General features: G+C 47.0%; 5 protein-coding genes across 6 annotated transcripts in view; 1 reads left to right on the forward strand and 4 right to left on the reverse strand.

Annotated features, from left to right (window-relative positions):
- LOC135104793 (uncharacterized) overlaps positions 1-15,879 on the forward strand; it is a 63,705-nt gene that overhangs the window by 2,648 nt on the left and 45,178 nt on the right. The window contains exon 2 of the mRNA XM_064012383.1: positions 8,067-8,099. The gene's annotated coding sequence lies outside the window, so the exon portion shown is untranslated. The remainder of the gene's footprint in view (positions 1-8,066; positions 8,100-15,879) is intronic.
- LOC135104792 (filaggrin-2-like) lies at positions 2,203-3,367 on the reverse strand. Its single transcript, XM_064012382.1, has 2 exons — positions 3,230-3,367; positions 2,203-2,897 (listed from the first exon to the last, which is right to left on the reverse strand). Exon 2 carries the CDS (start codon positions 2,891-2,893, stop codon positions 2,375-2,377), a length of 519 nt encoding a protein of 172 aa, XP_063868452.1. The 5' UTR covers positions 2,894-2,897; positions 3,230-3,367; the 3' UTR covers positions 2,203-2,374.
- Positions 5,529-6,708, reverse strand: LOC135104790 (uncharacterized). The gene is made up of 2 exons (XM_064012380.1): positions 6,570-6,708; positions 5,529-6,251 (listed from the first exon to the last, which is right to left on the reverse strand). Exon 2 carries the CDS (start codon positions 6,245-6,247, stop codon positions 5,720-5,722), a length of 528 nt encoding a protein of 175 aa, XP_063868450.1. The 5' UTR covers positions 6,248-6,251; positions 6,570-6,708; the 3' UTR covers positions 5,529-5,719.
- Positions 8,532-12,463, reverse strand: LOC135104787 (lipase 3-like). Of its 2 annotated transcripts, none has more exons than XM_064012375.1 (11): positions 12,424-12,463; positions 12,086-12,242; positions 11,462-11,657; positions 11,018-11,132; positions 10,592-10,742; positions 10,412-10,504; positions 9,792-9,950; positions 9,599-9,683; positions 9,050-9,192; positions 8,812-8,900; positions 8,532-8,699 (listed from the first exon to the last, which is right to left on the reverse strand). In XM_064012375.1, the coding sequence occupies exons 2-11, from the start codon at positions 12,236-12,238 to the stop codon at positions 8,639-8,641; spliced, it is 1,245 nt and encodes a 414-aa protein (XP_063868445.1). In that variant the 5' UTR covers positions 12,239-12,242; positions 12,424-12,463; the 3' UTR covers positions 8,532-8,638. The 2 variants fall into 2 exon arrangements, with proteins under 2 accessions (XP_063868445.1, XP_063868446.1); XM_064012376.1 differs by having other exon boundaries at positions 12,377-12,429.
- Positions 14,283-15,375, reverse strand: LOC135104791 (uncharacterized). Its single transcript, XM_064012381.1, has 2 exons — positions 15,244-15,375; positions 14,283-15,077 (listed from the first exon to the last, which is right to left on the reverse strand). Exon 2 carries the CDS (start codon positions 15,071-15,073, stop codon positions 14,552-14,554), a length of 522 nt encoding a protein of 173 aa, XP_063868451.1. The 5' UTR covers positions 15,074-15,077; positions 15,244-15,375; the 3' UTR covers positions 14,283-14,551.

Genomic DNA, 15,879 nt, shown 5'->3' on the forward strand with positions numbered 1-15,879 from the left:
CCTTTGTGTGCTGCCGGGGTTGCTGCTGGCCGTGGCGAAGTAGATGGCGATGTGGCGGTGGTATGGTGTGTGTTATGGTGCTGTAGGGTCACAGAGAGAGAGAGAGAGAGAGAGAGAGAGAGAGAGAGAGAGAGAGAGAGAGAGAGAATTATCACCTTTCTAGTTTTCACCTGTCCTCTCTCTCTCCCTCCCCTCTCTACTTGGCAACTCTCCGCCCCTCCTCTTCTTCCTGTATTCTGTAGTTCCCCTAACCGCACTGTTCCCAGTTTCCACACAGGGCACGCTAGCACGAAGTTGACTGACCCGTGGAGTTCCCTAACAACGCGCTGTGGCAAGACTTAATGAGCGCTTTTAATAGAAGGTTTTTCCCCGCACACACACGCACACACATACACGTGCGATGGGATTTTCAAAGGTGTTTTCATCTATCTGTAATAGCGGTAGTTTAACAGAGATTTTACGTGTATGATGTAGAGTATGTATTTATGTAAGTATGAGTACTTTTACAGATATGTATGCATGTATGTGGATGGTGTGTGTGTCGAGATATGTATGTATGCATGTGTTTATATATATAATAATGAAATATGCACGTGTTTGAGTGCATCCATAGTTGTGTGGCGTTGATCTATTTGTATCCTTATTGTATTTTTTTTTTATTATTTATTATCTTTATATTTTCTTTTATTTTGCTTCGGTGTTCATGTCTTGTGTATTTGTTTTTGCTGAGACGTAAATGTGTGAAGTACTTTGTCATGTTCATGCGAGTTGAGAGTGCTCTCTTGAATTAATAGGCATTCTGACTCTGGCCAACACCTGCCTGGCCCACAGAGCTGTTAACTATGCCGGTATCTCACAAAGGGCCTGTCAGAAATGTATTCATTTAACGGTCCCAGCCATATAATCAATATATATCCAAGATAATAAACATTTTGAATTTGAAGGATTCTGCACACACACACACACACACACACACACACACACACACACACACACACACACACACACACGATCACTATGTACGTATGTTATTTTTGGAGTTTACTTCTTACATAATTTTCTGGTATGTCTGATCTGTGCAAATCTGATGGCAATGGAAAGATTACGGTGCCAACTGTAAATAATCCGGCGTCTTATGTCATCTTTCAGCAGACATCTTTTCAGCAGACTGGTAGAAATAGCTGCGACTGTCAGGGATATTTTCCAAACATTTTCTTTTCGCATCATAAATAAAAAAAAAAAAAAAAGAAAACAGCCATGAGAACCCGACCAATCATCTCCGCGGCCACTGAAATTAGTCCTGGTGAGAGGAAGCGTTAAGAAGACGAGTCCAAGAAGCCTGAGAATGAGCGACAGTTGGTGGAGACGAGCTGGGAGGGCATGGTGGGATTGATTGCTTGACTGATTGATTTTTATCTTGCAAATAATTGTTAAAAGAAGCAATGTACGTTAAGGAGTCGTTACCTCAAACAACATCGGAAGGGTCAGTGGGTCTGCTGCTGGTTATTCTCTGTGACGGATATGGCAGGAAGGAGTGAAGCACATGAAGGCGAATGTGAGGGACGGTGCTTTTTTTTTCCGTAAGATTGGATCTGGCGAGGGGCAACGACAAAAGGCTGAAAAAAAAAATGCCCACTGAAGATGCCAGTGTTTAAAGTCGAAAGGAATATTCAGAATTTCTTGAAACCTCCCTCATGAAAGAATTTAAGTCGTAGTAGGAGGAAACACAGACGCAGGAAAAGGAGTTTCACAGTTTACCTCAGTCTGAATTCCCCTGATCTGCTGACACTTCCCTTACAAAGCCTACGAGTTGGTTCTTGGCAGACTAGACTGAGGGACCACTCAAAGCACGGTGCTGTTTGTTACTCCACTGGTGACCACGACTGTCTGTCCTTGGATTCCCTCGTGATTCTCTGATCCTTTTCTGTTCTCTTACTTCTATTCTATCACTTCTTCACGAACAGCATCTGGTCGGGCCCCCACTCTCTTTTTTCCTTAGCGGATCTTCCTGACATATAAAAAGAACATAAACAAATAAATATTCCCATGTTGTAATTAACACAAAGGCCTGCTAATTAGTCACTTCGGTACTTGAAGTCAGTGGCTCCTTTTTTATATATTGTTATTCCTGAAGGTTCAGTGAGAACACTTCCAAAACAAGCACTTCTCATGAGTTTCGGACCTCACAGTAAAACAAGTAAATACAAATAACAACATCATATTATTACAAAAATAGTTACAAACATTGTCACACATTCATGTACAAAAATAGGAAACGCTCGAAAATGAGTCCTGAGCAAAGAGTCATTCAAGACGTGTGTGTGTGTGTGTGTGTGTGTGTGTGTGTGTGTGTGCGCAGGCCGGGCAGCCTCCATTAGTGATAGTACTTCTTGCCGTGGCCGCCGTGGACGCCGTGAGTGACTCCCTTCAGGTGACTGACGGAGGCGTGGCCGAGGGTGGCGTGGCCGCCGTGCACGCCCTTTGAGTGTCCGACGGAGGCGTGGCCGAGGGTGGCGTGGCCACCGTGCACGCCCTTTGCGTGTCCGACGGAGGCGTGGCCGAGGGTGGCGTGGCTGCCATGCACGCCCTTTGAGAGTCCAACGGAGACGTGGCCGAGGCTGCCGTGCACGCCATGAGTGGCGCCCTGCAGGTGGCCAGCTGAGTGGCTGACGGAGGCAAGGCCGTGGGTGGCGTGGCCGCCGAGGGCACCAGAGTGGCTAGAGTGAGAGATGTGGGCGGCGCCGTGTGGGCGCCTCTGGCTGTAATAGCTGGGCCGCTTGTAGTAAGGCCTTCCTCCATGGTGGTGGCCGGGATCAGCCTCCGCCGCCACCAGCGCCGCCACCGCCCCCAGCACCACGAGGCACCACGCTGCTGTCGCTGCTGCCTTGGCCATCCTTCTGAAAGGGTTAGAGGTGTGACGTGAATATTGTGCAATGACTGCGTTTTCCATTATCAGAAAAATAACAGGCAATGAAAAGTGGAGCGGTTATGTTGAGCATGGGAATGAAATGGGAAACACAGTTTCGTGAGCCAGGCAGGACAGTAGACGGAGGCAGAGATGAAGGAAGAGGAGGAAAAATTTGCCAATGAGCTGAGACAAATGGTAGACAGCACACGGAAGAGTGAAGAAGGTTTGTACTGGGGCAGGCCTGGCCGCCTGTCACAACTCGGGATGGTGGAAGAGGGGGTAGTGACATAATTATGTGTCTGGGAGGCGTCTCGTGCTCACCTGATCTGAGGCGGAAAGATGAGGTGAAGTTGGAGGAATCTGCTGTTCTGTAGCCAGTAATCCTCCCCGCGCCTTTATATAGCAGCGCGGTGCCGCGTGAGGCATAGCAACATGCCCTGGGGCGGCGGGAACACCTACGCCAAAGCAAAAAAGTAACCAGTCGGGTCTCCCCACTGAGGCAATCCACACAGGTCTGCCAGACGCACACCACCATAGTTCGCCTCGCCTGCTTTGTGCATATTCCCCCGAGCGGAAACTTTGGAAGAGTCACAGGAAACAGGAAATTTGAAACAGTGCCGTGTACGCGCTGTATACTGTAACTTGTAGGGATGATTGAAATTGTAGTAGCAAAGACTATGCCGCGGGTAACAGTCTCTCTCTCTCTCTCTCTCTCTCTCTCTCTCAAGGCATCGCTGCGTAGGTAAGGTCGGTCCCGGGGCTATTTTTAGGTCCAGATGGTAATATATCTTGTCCTTTATCACTCATTAGACTTTCGTAGTTGTTCGGGGAGAGAGAGAGAGAGAGAGAGAGTTTTCTTTATTCATATTTCTTTTCACTTCTTCCTTCCTTCCTTCTTTCGTCCTTCTCCTCCACCACCATCACCACTATCACCTCATTATTTCCTGCCCAAAACTCATTTTTCCTCCCAACTCCAGAGTTATGCTGTCCTAGCTGAAAAAGAAAGTAGTGAAAGCCTAAACTCTCTCTCTCTCTCTCTCTCTCTCTCTCTCTCTAGAGCTTGATGTGTCTTGCCTCTCTATTTTTTTTTTTTTTATTGTTCCCAAGCTGACGCACGTAATAAAGTAAACGAAGATATGAATTAAACCGTACTGCCAGAAAACCAACTCGAGATAATTGCGAACTCGTCCATCACAAAGACTATTGGTAACAGTGCAGTCTTCTAGTGATATCCAGGATAGAAAGTAAACATACTTTGATAGTCAGATCAGATGATGTTTCGGGGTATAACCTTCCTTTACAGCGGCACTCTTTTGTCTTGAGTCTGTTTTCGTGTGTGTGTGTGTGTGTGTGTGCTTTTTTAGGAATTTCCTGCTAGTTTATCTTCTTTTCCAGATTATCTTTCTCCCGTCCAAGTACTAATGAAGTTAATGACATCAGCATGGCCCACTATACTCAATCTTGTATGACCTTAGTGTACTTGAAAATAGGCAAGTATGTGTTTTATACAGGAACTGCCACGTGTAGGCCTGATGGCTGGCTGCTACACCTATGTTCTTATGTTACTTTTTGTTCTGTCTTTCCTCAGTCTGAACCATAATTTCCAGGCAGGTGATCAGATGTTAGGTTCGGTGAGGAGACTGTCAGTAGATCAGGGTACTCACGCCTGACGGAGTACGATGAGTAAAGTGGAAGTGAGTGCGGCAGGATTACTGACTTCTGACTTTTGTTTCCTCTCTCTCTTGTTATTCTGATCCTGCTTCGTTCCCACCTGCCGCACCTTGGATGAGATGGTTCAGGGAATGTGTTCTGAAAGGTTTCGTCATATTCTTTTGACTCAAATGTAACTTAGTGGAGTTTTCAGAAGTGCATTCATGATTTTAGGAATTGCCATGAGTGTTTTTATGATTCTAGTGGTAGATTAACAATGGTGCTGCATGATGAATGAAAAAAATTATGAATGAATGAAAAAAATGAAAACTCAACTAACCATCTACAGTATATGATCTTTGAAAACACTCCTAATAAGAGAACAAGTGATTGAAGATGCAGTCATAGGCTCACTTGGAATAATTATTATTCCAATAAGGATATGCTTAACTTAACATTCTGTAAGTTAAGTCTTGAAATGTTTGCATCAATTAAAACTCTCGGTTTACAAAAGGATACAGATTACGTGTATGGGCTACATTCTTATGGTTTTTATTCTAATATTATTCAAAGTTTCACCTTCATCACATCAAATTTATTCATACAGTATAAGTAGATTCCCGAGTTTCATTTTCCTGGACCACCACCACCACCACCACCTGTCCCATCACGCCCGGTCATGTCCAGTGTTTCAGCCTCACTGAAGTAACCTTAGCCCAGCGTGTCAGAAAATATAAAGACTTGTATAGTAATGCGTGTGCCTTGATCATAAGGAAATGTAACTGATGTTCCTGTTCTATGAAAGCTGTGTATATAATTCACCAATGCCTGATGGACCTGCAACCACCAGAGGTACCTCTTAGTGCGAGCTCAGAGCTCATCATTATTATTATTATTATTATTATTATTATTATGTGTGTGTGTGTGTGTGTGTACCATGGTTGTAGGATGTTACAGTAACACAATTACATGTACATAACACCGTTTTATTACAAAGAATAGCTTGTCAATAGGTACTTAAGAAAATAAATATTATATTCATTGTACGAGTATAAGAATAAGCCTTGAGCAAGAGTCATACACGGCCTGTGTGCGTGTCTGTCTGTGTGTGTGTGTGTGTGTGTGCTTAGGCCGAGCAGTCTCCGGGGTGACTCGTGCCTGTTAGTGGTAGTACTTCTTGCCGTGACCGCCGTGCACGCCATGGGTGACACCCTTCGAGTGACTGACGGAGGCATGGCCGAGGGTAGCATGGGCCCCATGCACGCCGTGGGTGGAGCCCTTCAGGTGGCTGACAGAGGCGTGGCCGAGGGTGGCGTGGCCGCCGTGCACTCCGTGAGTAGCGCCCTTCAGGTGGCTGACAGAGGCGTGGCCGCCGTGCACTCCGTGAGTGGCGCCCTTGGAGAGCCCGACAGAGGCGTGGCCGAGGGTGGCGTGGCCTCCGAGGACGCCGTGAGTGGCGCCCTGCAGGTGGCCAGCTGAGTGGCTGACGGAGGCAAGGCCGTGGGTGGCATGGCTGCCGAGGCCGCCAGAGTGGACGGCGCCGTGTGGGCGCCTCTGGTTGTAGTAGCTTGGCCGCTTGTAGTAGGGTTGTCTTCTGTGATGGCCGGGATCTGCCTCAGCTGCTACCAGCGCCGCAACCGCTGCCAGCACCACGAGGCACCACGCTGCTGTTGCTGCTACCTTGGCCATCCTTCTGAAAGGTGCAGAGTGTCACGTGAATGATGTATACAGCCTGTGTTGTGCCTGGACTTCACAAAGCAGCAGTACTTCACGGAATAATGGAATGTAAACTTGGGAACGTTTGCACAAACAAGAAGAAATGCCAGGCGTGACTTGTAAGGACATGACGGGTTGGCAGAGTAATGGAACAAGTTAATGGTGATGTTATTTTGTTAATGAACCGAAAATTATAAAGAAATTATAATGAACATAAGAACATGACCAGTAAAGGATGATTCGTTTGGTAGCGCAACAACTCAAAAGTGCAAGACGTGGCCGAGGCGAGGCTCACCTGTATGATACACTCGTGTACTGCGGGACGAGGAAGAGCAGTAGATGCGGCTGTTGCTGTTGTGGTGCGGAAGATGTTGGTGTCGTCTTTATATACAGCAGTCAGGTTCACACCGCGTGCCCTGAGGCTACGGGAATACCTACGCCAAAGGACGTGGCCGCGAACCTCCCCCCATCCCCTTTTCATGGAAACGCGGGGTAGGTTGCCAGACGCTGCTTGAATCTTACGCTGGAACTTCAGTCTCCTAGAAGGGCGTGGTTGTGGCTCTCTCCCGGCTGTAGGAGAGTTGTGGAGGCTGGGATGAAATGAGATGACATGAAGCGCTGTAAATTTATTTCTTGGGGTAAAGATAAAGTGGTGTGTCCAAAGGCATGCAGAAAGACTGACATGCGAGATAACAATTGAGGGCCTGGACGGAGGGATGCTTGTGGGTAGATGAACGGAACAGACTTAGTGATCAGGCTGTTAGTGCCGAGACATTAGGGTAAGGATGACAGGTAGAAATAGGTAGTTATGTTTCATACAGGGACTGCCACTTGTAGTCCTGACGGGTTCTTGTAGCTTTCCTTGTTTTCTTTTGTTTGTAGGAAGGGACTTGTACTGCATGAGAGAGAGAGAGAGAGAGAGAGAGAGAGAGAGAGAGAGAGAGAGAGAGAGAGAGAGAGAGAGAGAGAGAGAGAGAGAGAGAGAGAGAGAGAGAGAGGACTTACTGTTTTGCTTCCTTCTTCCTCCCTGCCTAAACTTTCCCTCTCATTCCTTCCTCCCCGGCGACTGGAAACCTGTTTTGATGTAATGTACTTCCCCAGCCACCACCACCACCACCACCGCCACCAACAAGCGGGCCGTTCACCTCACCTCGGGTCTTTCCACTAGTTTTTCATTCTTCCCACGCTTAAACCACTGGTACACCTTTTTATTTATTTTTTTTTGCGGTAAGCAGCGGTGGCGACAGGCTGGGAAAACCTGTGTCGATAGTGCTTAGGGAAGTTTGGCTCTGTTTGAGGTGATTGATTGCATTGGTTTGATTTGTGTATGTTTCGGTACTGCAGGTTCTGATGAGCAGGTGTAATGCTGGAGTGGCAGGTGTGTTTACAGGTGTGCCGCAGGTGTGACAGGTAATTAGTTTATATTTAGATTCGATCCGTGAAGAGCCATGAAAATTTCGCCTCAGTTTTCCATGTGATACATTACTTAACCTAAATTGACATAATCTAACCTAACATTACCTTACCTTACCTTACCTTACCTAAACAAACCTAACCTAACCTAACCTAACCTAACCTAACCTAACCTAACTTAACTCAAACTAATCTATCCTAACTTATCTAACCTAACCTAACCTGACCTAACCCAGTCTTTCCTTACGTAACCTAATACAGCATAAAACAGAGCTTCACACTGGGGACATCCTTTGTGTGGAATGTCTATGGTGAAATTTGTCTGAGGGAATCTTGAGACAAACGAAACAATTAATTTTCTCTCTCTTCCTGTTTTCAGGGAAGAGAAGCACAGCACTCCTCAGCCTCCGTGGTAAGTGTGTGGCGTCGTCTTGTTAAGTGTGAGTGTGGCGCCAGTGCCGTGACTCAACTCCTGGCCTGGTTGGCGTGTGCAGAAAGTGACCCATGCAGAAAGTGACCCATGCAGAAAGTACGCTCATTGTTTCGTTTTTACGCGAGAAACTAATTTAATTGTGGGCCATTTTTTTATTTTCTTATTTATTATTTTTTTATTTACTTATTTATTTATTAGTTCATTTATTTAATCAATTATTTTTATTTATTTATTTATTTGATTACTTATTTACTTGTTTACCTATATGTTCACTTTTTCACCGAGTAGTGTTTCAGGAATCAATGTGCCACAGGAATGTCAGTTGATATACGTACAGACATTATGCAAGGAAAACATGAAAAAAAAAAAAAAAACATTTCGTGGCGGGAAGGGTTCAAGCAAACAGTCACAAATAATGAAGTCTTTATTCCTATGCTTGCCACTCGGAATGCTGTCGCTGCTGCTACTCTCTGGGTGGCTGCCTGGTGGTCCGGTCCTGGGACGCTCACCGCGGCGCCCTAGAAATTGGCGAAGAATTCCAAGACGTGCTTGTAGACGTACTCGTAGGGATGGATGGACCTGCGGTACGAGAGGCGGAGATAGGCATTTGTGTGTGGGTGTGTGTGTGCGTGTGTTTGGGTGGGTGGGTGGGTGGGTGGGTGGGGTGTGCGTACAGAGAGGGAACACTCACCAACCAAAGTCGAGGTGGTTGAACTGATCCTTGTTGACTCTGTGGTTCACCGCCACGTTGGGGAGCTCAACAGCAAGGCGCGCCACGTCCTGGGTGGAGGAGGAAAGGAGAGTGAGGCTAATTAGAGCAAAGTGAAACAAGGGCGATGTTAAATTAGGTATCATAGAGGATGACACAGGCTGGAGTGCAAGGCGTGATATATTGTAGGGAGATTATGCCCAAACCAAGTTAAACTCACTCCGGGGGCCGCCACCCAGTCAGTCTGTCCCCAGAAAAGCCCGACAGGTGTAGTCACGGCACTCAGGTTGTACTCCGGCGGCTTGTTCTGGCCATAGTGGTTCAGGTTACCCAGCAGACCGTAGTCGTATTTCTGGAACTTGCCTGCAGGGGAAGCGACAGATCTTTTATTAAATAAATAATTAATTAATTAATTAATTGTTATTATTTTTTTTTTTTACCTAAACGTCACTTTCTATGTAGATGTTCCAGTCTATCTTTTCTTCTCACTATTCAAGATCTTTTTCTCACCCGTGCGTTCCTCCATCCTCCTCTGCTTCCAAATTGACCACTCACTAAGATCATTCCATTCAGTCATCTCTTTTTCAGCCTCATCTTTCACATCCTCACACCATCGACGCCCCTCTTCTCACTCATACATTCCTTCATGCTATTGTACTTCTACCTTGAATATTCACTAAGACCACACAACCATCCCTTTCCAAACCTCCTTGCTCCTGTCCCTTCACCTTCCTCCAGTTTTCAACTCTCCCCAGTCAGTTCAGCTCACCTGAGAGAACAATTTGGGCGAAATGATTAATGGTGTGCACAGAGGAGCCGGCAGGGGTGTGCGCCAGGATGACCGGCAGGAATTCCTGGGTGAGGAAGGCACAAATGAATGTGTGACCGGTGAACCATGATTAGTATGTGTGTGTGTGTGTGTGTGTGTGTGTGTGTGTGTGTGTGTGTGTGTGTATCCCCACCTCGTTAAGTTCCTCCGAGTCGGGTCCGGCGATCAGGAATATAAAGTTGTAGCAAACTTCAGCAAAGGTGGCGTTGCTGTCGCAGAAATTTTCGGCGAGGTAGTCCATGTACGCGGCGCTGGGGAAGAGCTCGCCAATGCCAAGCAGGGAAGCGATGGTCTGGGGAGAAAGGCGATAGGGCAAATCAGGGCGAGTCGCAAGTTTCACGCGGTAGTAATGCAGGTCCACATACCTAAGTCTAAGTTCGAAGATATTTGTAATTTTGGATATTCTTTCTGATCACTGCTTTTTTGAACTGGGATCTTTAATGAAACTTTGTTTTTTTGTTGTCTTTTTGCTCCCTTTGGTCAGACACCCCTTTTTATATTAGAAAAACCAACAACCTTGCATTGATGCAGTGCTGAAAAGGGATGTGATGGTAAAGAATTAAAATTGATATTTCGTGAACGTCATTAGATGTCAGGATGCAATGTGAGCAGAAATCTACACGACCATCTGAAATATGCCACTGCTTCATGGGATTAAATGAGATTACAACAGAAGGATAAGCGACAGGAGGACGGTTAGTTCACATTGAAGTTACGTGATATCAGATAAGAAAGCAACATAAGCATACTCACATCTATCTCTCCTGAGTAAGGCGCCAGCTCAACGATCGGGCCCTGAGAGTAGTCCATGTAGGCCACGGGAGCCATGGCCGCCATGGCACGGACCTGTCAAGGACACATGTGTCACTCACTTGGCATCCTTCATCACACACACACACACACACACACACACACACACACACACACACACACCTTGCTGTTGTATTCCGGCATCTCGCTCATCATTGCCCAGAAGACTGTAGTTCCCATGCTCCAGCCGGCGTAGTAGAGGTCCTCGCGCCCTGTAGTGGCCAGGATGTAATCGATGCTATTGGGCACGTCATTCACCGCCATATGGTCCCAGCTGTAGGTTGAAGTCATGATTGTAGGGTTCTTGTTTGTATTGCAGTCTTCATAGCTCTAACCTGCAGAGTCTGATACAATATTAAGAATCTTGATGAGGAAAGGATTGCTGTATGTTTTTCATTTAATGTTGACTTTGTTGAAATTTTTGATGTAGTGCGGTGAGCTTCATTAGTCACATCAAAAGAAGCAACACCAAGCACCACGTCGACTCTTGCCCACACAGCTCCTGCCATTCACGCTGCTCCTCGCCGCACTTCTCTCCTCATTACTTACTTCCAGTTCCAGAAGTCAACGTTGGCGGGATCCAGATTCACGTGGTTCCTGGAGTATGTGTTCCCGCGGAAGTTGGGCATCCACACATCGTATCCCGCGTCGGCCAGCACGTAGGCTACGATTGGAGACAAGACAGGGAAAGGAAAGAAAATAAGTAAATGTGATATACAATTAAGACCTATATTCAGAAATGCCTTGCTCTCACCACGACTACTTTCAAAGGCCACAGAGATGAACGTTTCTCTTGTTAATAATGAATAAATTTCATCAGTCTGAGACCATAACAGTAAAAACACTTTAATTAGAACCTTTTGAAAGTAGTCGAGGTGTGGGAACAAGTCCTTCCAAATATGGTCTTGAGAACTGATGCAGAAACAAAAAATATTAACCGCGTTTCAATGCCTGTCTTTGTCACCCCGTCACTGCTGTTCCTTCCAACCTTACCTAGAGCCTCGTCAGGAGTGTTCATGACGTAATCCGCCGAGGAACAGAGGAAGCAGTGCTGCAACAACACCACGGGCCTGTCGCTGCTCCTGTGCTTGATGCCTCGCGGGATGCGGTGCAGCTCCAGTATGTAGCCGTCGGTGGTGGTGATGGTGTGGATCTCCGTGGGATAGCCCATGGCCTCAATGATCTCGGTCTGGTGGGAGGAATTGATGGGTGTGGCTTTCCACTGGGTGTAACAAATGACACGTGAAATCAAGTACAAAAGGATAATAATCAACATGTTTAAACAATCAATTATTTGTTTTCATGTTCATCTACCACTTGCTATTGAAAAATAGAAACAAATAGATAAGTAAAGATGGATAAAAGCCTTAGTTCAAAGAGTTTTGCCAAGCTTACGGCAGAAAACAACTTTCCCCGTAAAGTGACACCAAGGCTCGAATCTGGAGTGTCATTACTACTGCGCAGCTCATCCTCATTAAGGAAAAGAGCCTCTGTGAGCTGCAACATAAGACCTGAAAGGAACGTTGCTTGGCTGGACGTCTCTCAAACACCACTGGGCGAATCATTCCAGTTAGCGAGTGTCCTACAATTCTTTCCTCACTTTCCTTCCACACTTACCGTGGTCATGTTCATTCCCCAATGGGTGGATCTCTTCTTCATCTCCTGGAGGAGATTGCCGACGAGGGCCTTCAGGTCTCCTTTCGGAGGGAGGGCCAGCACCACCGCCAGCGACACCACCAGCACCGCCACCCTGAATGCCGCGCCAAACATCCTCCTGCAGCCATGAGAGAGAAGGAGTGTTAATGGTGCAGTGTTAAAACCGACAGGCAGTGAAGTATTCGGACGTAACGAAAGTAATATCTGAAAGCTGAAGGTAAAACTGAAAGGTATTTGTGAAGGGTAACGAACAGATTGCGTGTAGCTTCTGTTTCTAGGCAACAATTGCAAGATGTTACCTGCGCTGTGCTTGTCAGGTAAATGAAGCACGAAGGTCATAGTAGGTGACATATATTTGTTCACAGGGATGGAAGGGTACGAAGGAACAGGCAAAAAATTACGTGATAAGGATATATGTAAACAGTCGTTTATGATATGATAGGAGTAAGACCCGTACTTGGGAAACACAGCTGATGTTACATTGCGCTGACTTTAGAAACGATAAACACACACAAACACACACACACACACACACACACACACACACACACACACACATACACACACACACACACACACACACACACAGCCACCCTTACTACATAGAAGCCTCAAGACAACAAATAAACAAAAGAAGGGAGACCGAATGAGAAAAGTAACAGTAGAGATATAACATTCTCTAAGAAGCCGAGTCGAGAGGATTCAGTCTCCTCAGATCCCACGATAGGCTCTGGTAATAGTAACTTCTTTGGGTTGCTCCCGTCAGGTGTAGCCACAGCGGATCAACCTTCTTCAACCCGCTCTCTCTTCTGCGCCTCCCTCAGTCTCACCCATTACAAGCATGTCTCCTTTCAATACATCCATAAACCTTCTCTTACGTCTTCTCTCTCTCTCACTTTCCCTCCTGCCGGGTAGATCAATTTTCAGCATCCTCCTCCCCACACACTCCTCGTCTCTCCACCTGACTGTCCACCTGACAACTGTCGCTGTAATCTTAAAATTTTACGGTAATTTGAAGTAAACCATTTGTCGTTGTTGTTGTTGTTGTTGTTGTTGTTATTGTTATTGTTATTGTTGTTGTTGTTGTCGTTGTTGTTGTTGTTGTTGTTGTTGTTGTTGTTGTTGTTGTTGTTGTTGTCACGTGTGGGACAGACAGGGACTGCCACATGTAGGCTTAACGGCTTCTTGCAGCTTCCCCTGTTTTCTTGTGTTATCATCATCATCATCATCATCATCATCATCATCATCATTGACATCATAATTACCACCACCACCACCACGTACACATATCTGTACTCTCCAGTGGCGCCACGTTGCGTGCCCCGGAGTGGTGGTGAGAGGCAATGGCGTCACTGGGACACTCACGCCACGTATGTTTTCCCGGCCTGGGAACGTGAACACCTTGCCGCGTGGTGATAGGGCGTGCTGAGGACTGGTGGGGTGACGACTGGTGTTGGTGATGGTGGTGTTGCGGTTAGTAGTGAGTGAAGATAGGTGTGGAAATAGGGATAGATAGGGAGGATGGTGGGAAGTGATGGGTGGCAGTGGCTGAGTGGTTGGCGTGAGTGGGGAGGTACAGTATGCTGGGAGCGGATTCCGTGTTCGTTTCTCACTAGTGTGCTTATCTCGTCTTGCCGCCGCGAGGTTGAAGGTCGAGTGTGTTTGATTCAAAGCAAGTTACTCTATATCAGTAGCTGCCTTGTGAAGGGTCAGTTGGCTTGGTTTCTTGCATTCTCTTTATTGTTTTGTTATATTTTTATATCGTATCTTTGAAAGATTTTCCGTAATTTTTAATACAAAGGGCATTGCTTGTTTTTGGCGCTACCTCCTATGCCAGAATCCGATTTCAATTGACAAAACCATTGTTATGGAGGATCATTTTCTCGATATTTTAATTCAAGAATCGATATAATGTAAAAATGAACGTCCTCTACTCCGGACCGTCGATCTCGCGGCAGCAGGGAAAGACGAGGACACCAGCGGGACTCGGAGCCGGGATCTACCTTCGTCTACTCATGGCTTCTCTTCCTCCACAGCATTGCATCCAGCCCTCTCGCTCCAACCATTTCTGCCTCCCTGGCCCACGTCCTCTCTCCACCCTCTCACTTATTACCATTTTTTTCTCAGGAATAAAAAAAGGGAATAAAAAAAAGTCTTATTGATACAAAATATATATTATTCCTGTGATAAAAAGGAACAGTGTGACTTGTGGCTCGTTGAAGCTGATGTAGCGTTGCGCTGCTAATGGGGTATTGATAGCACGAGTTACTGCCTTTGTTCTCTGTTTTTTCTAGTGAGCCTCAGAACAGTGGTATTGTTACTGTCCCTGAAGATCTCCGCCATTTGCTACATGTTACTTTTAGCTCCTACTGGCCCTCATAACAGCAGTAGTACGTACACTGCTGTCGTCTACTGCCTGTTGTCATGTTAGTGGTGAGCCTCGTGGCAGCAGTAGTACTGGCTGGCACCAGAGGAGTAACACCAGTCGCTGCAGCCGTCGTGTCCAGCGGTTGGCTTGTACGTGTAGAAGCTGTAGCCTTCCCGCAGGCCGGGGTACAGGTCATCGTTGGTGTGACGGGGCTGGGAGCGCAGGTCCACGGTGTCCACCAGGACTGGCCCAGTGGAGGCGTGGCCGATGGCATCGTGGCTGTCATGCCCTACAGAGGCGTGGCTGTCATGCCCCACAGAGGTGTGGATGTCGGGCTGCCCGCCGAGGTGCCCAACGGAGGCGTGGTCGAAAGAGGAGTGGCCGCTCACAGCTCCAGAATGTACAGCTCCGTGATTCACACCACCGTATGGCCTCCTCTGGCTGTAGAAGCTGGGGCGCTTGTAGTAAGGCCGCTTGTAGTAGGGCGTTCCTCCATGGTGGTGGCCGGGGTCTGCCTCCGCCGCCACCAACGCCGCCAGCACCACGAGGCACCACGCTGCTGCTGCTGCTGCCTTGGCCATCCTTCTGAAAGGTGCAGAGTGTCACGTGAATGTAGTGCATTGCCTGTGCTGTGACGGCCTGGACTCATCACACCACAGACCAAAAGTAGTTCACGAAATTCGCACAGGAATAGAGAAGAGAATGTAAGGAATGCAGGCAAGATGGGCCTGGCAGACTCAGCGAGACTCACCTGTCCAGAGTGTAGCGGGAGGAGGAAGAGGATCAGGAGTGTGGCTGGAACACTTTCGCCTCGCGTTTATATACAACAGCCCAGCACGGGACTCTTCCTCAGGCTTAATAAAATCAAGTAACACGGGAAACTCCAGCGGTGAAGGACAGGGCCGCGAGGCGGCGGCTGCAGAAAAACTTGTCCTGCGTGGCGGCTAGAAGTTTCCGTAATACCTGTCCGGCGGGTCGTCAGCGTGCGTTGTGATGACCGCGCTACACGCATGCTGGGTTACAGTGTTGCTGTATTGTTGTGTTGCTGTATTCATGTGTGTCACGCGTGTACTGCGAGTATGGTACAGGGGACCGTATACTTAAAAGTTTCTGTGTCTTGTCTCATCAACAGACTCTAATAAGAGTTACTGAGATTTTCAAGTACGTTTTCATAATTCCAGAGATAGGCTAAGAAGAACTATATCGTCAATGGTAGAAACACCGTTGAGAACTCGATAAAACTATCTCTTTGTCCTCTGAAAATTGTCCTAACGAAAGCCCAAGGCGTTAAAAAATCCATGTTATAGTGTTACACAAGTATACAGCAGGTGTGCAGGACGCCGAGGGCAGGTGGTGCCTGAGGGTCCTTGGAAACCTCCATGTTCCG

Source organism: Scylla paramamosain, chromosome 11 (genome assembly GCF_035594125.1).
Source record: "Scylla paramamosain isolate STU-SP2022 chromosome 11, ASM3559412v1, whole genome shotgun sequence".
NCBI classification, from domain to species: Eukaryota; Metazoa; Arthropoda; class Malacostraca; order Decapoda; family Portunidae; genus Scylla; species Scylla paramamosain.

Bases quoted from the DNA above. Each gene is read 5' to 3' on its own strand.
- LOC135104792 (XM_064012382.1), bottom strand. From the start codon at position 2,893: ATGGCCAAGGCAGCAGCGACAGCAGCGTGGTGCCTCGTGGTGCTGGGG.
- LOC135104790 (XM_064012380.1), bottom strand. From the start codon at position 6,247: ATGGCCAAGGTAGCAGCAACAGCAGCGTGGTGCCTCGTGGTGCTGGCA.
- LOC135104787 (XM_064012375.1), bottom strand. From the start codon at position 12,238: ATGTTTGGCGCGGCATTCAGGGTGGCGGTGCTGGTGGTGTCGCTGGCG. The intron at 11,658-12,085 runs GTAAGTGTGGAA...TCCTCCCACCAG, and splicing joins GGGGAATGAACATGACCACG to ACCGAGATCATTGAGGCCAT. The intron at 10,743-11,017 runs GTAAGTAATGAG...TTCAACCTACAG, and splicing joins GTTGACTTCTGGAACTGGAA to CTGGGACCATATGGCGGTGA.
- LOC135104791 (XM_064012381.1), bottom strand. From the start codon at position 15,073: ATGGCCAAGGCAGCAGCAGCAGCAGCGTGGTGCCTCGTGGTGCTGGCG.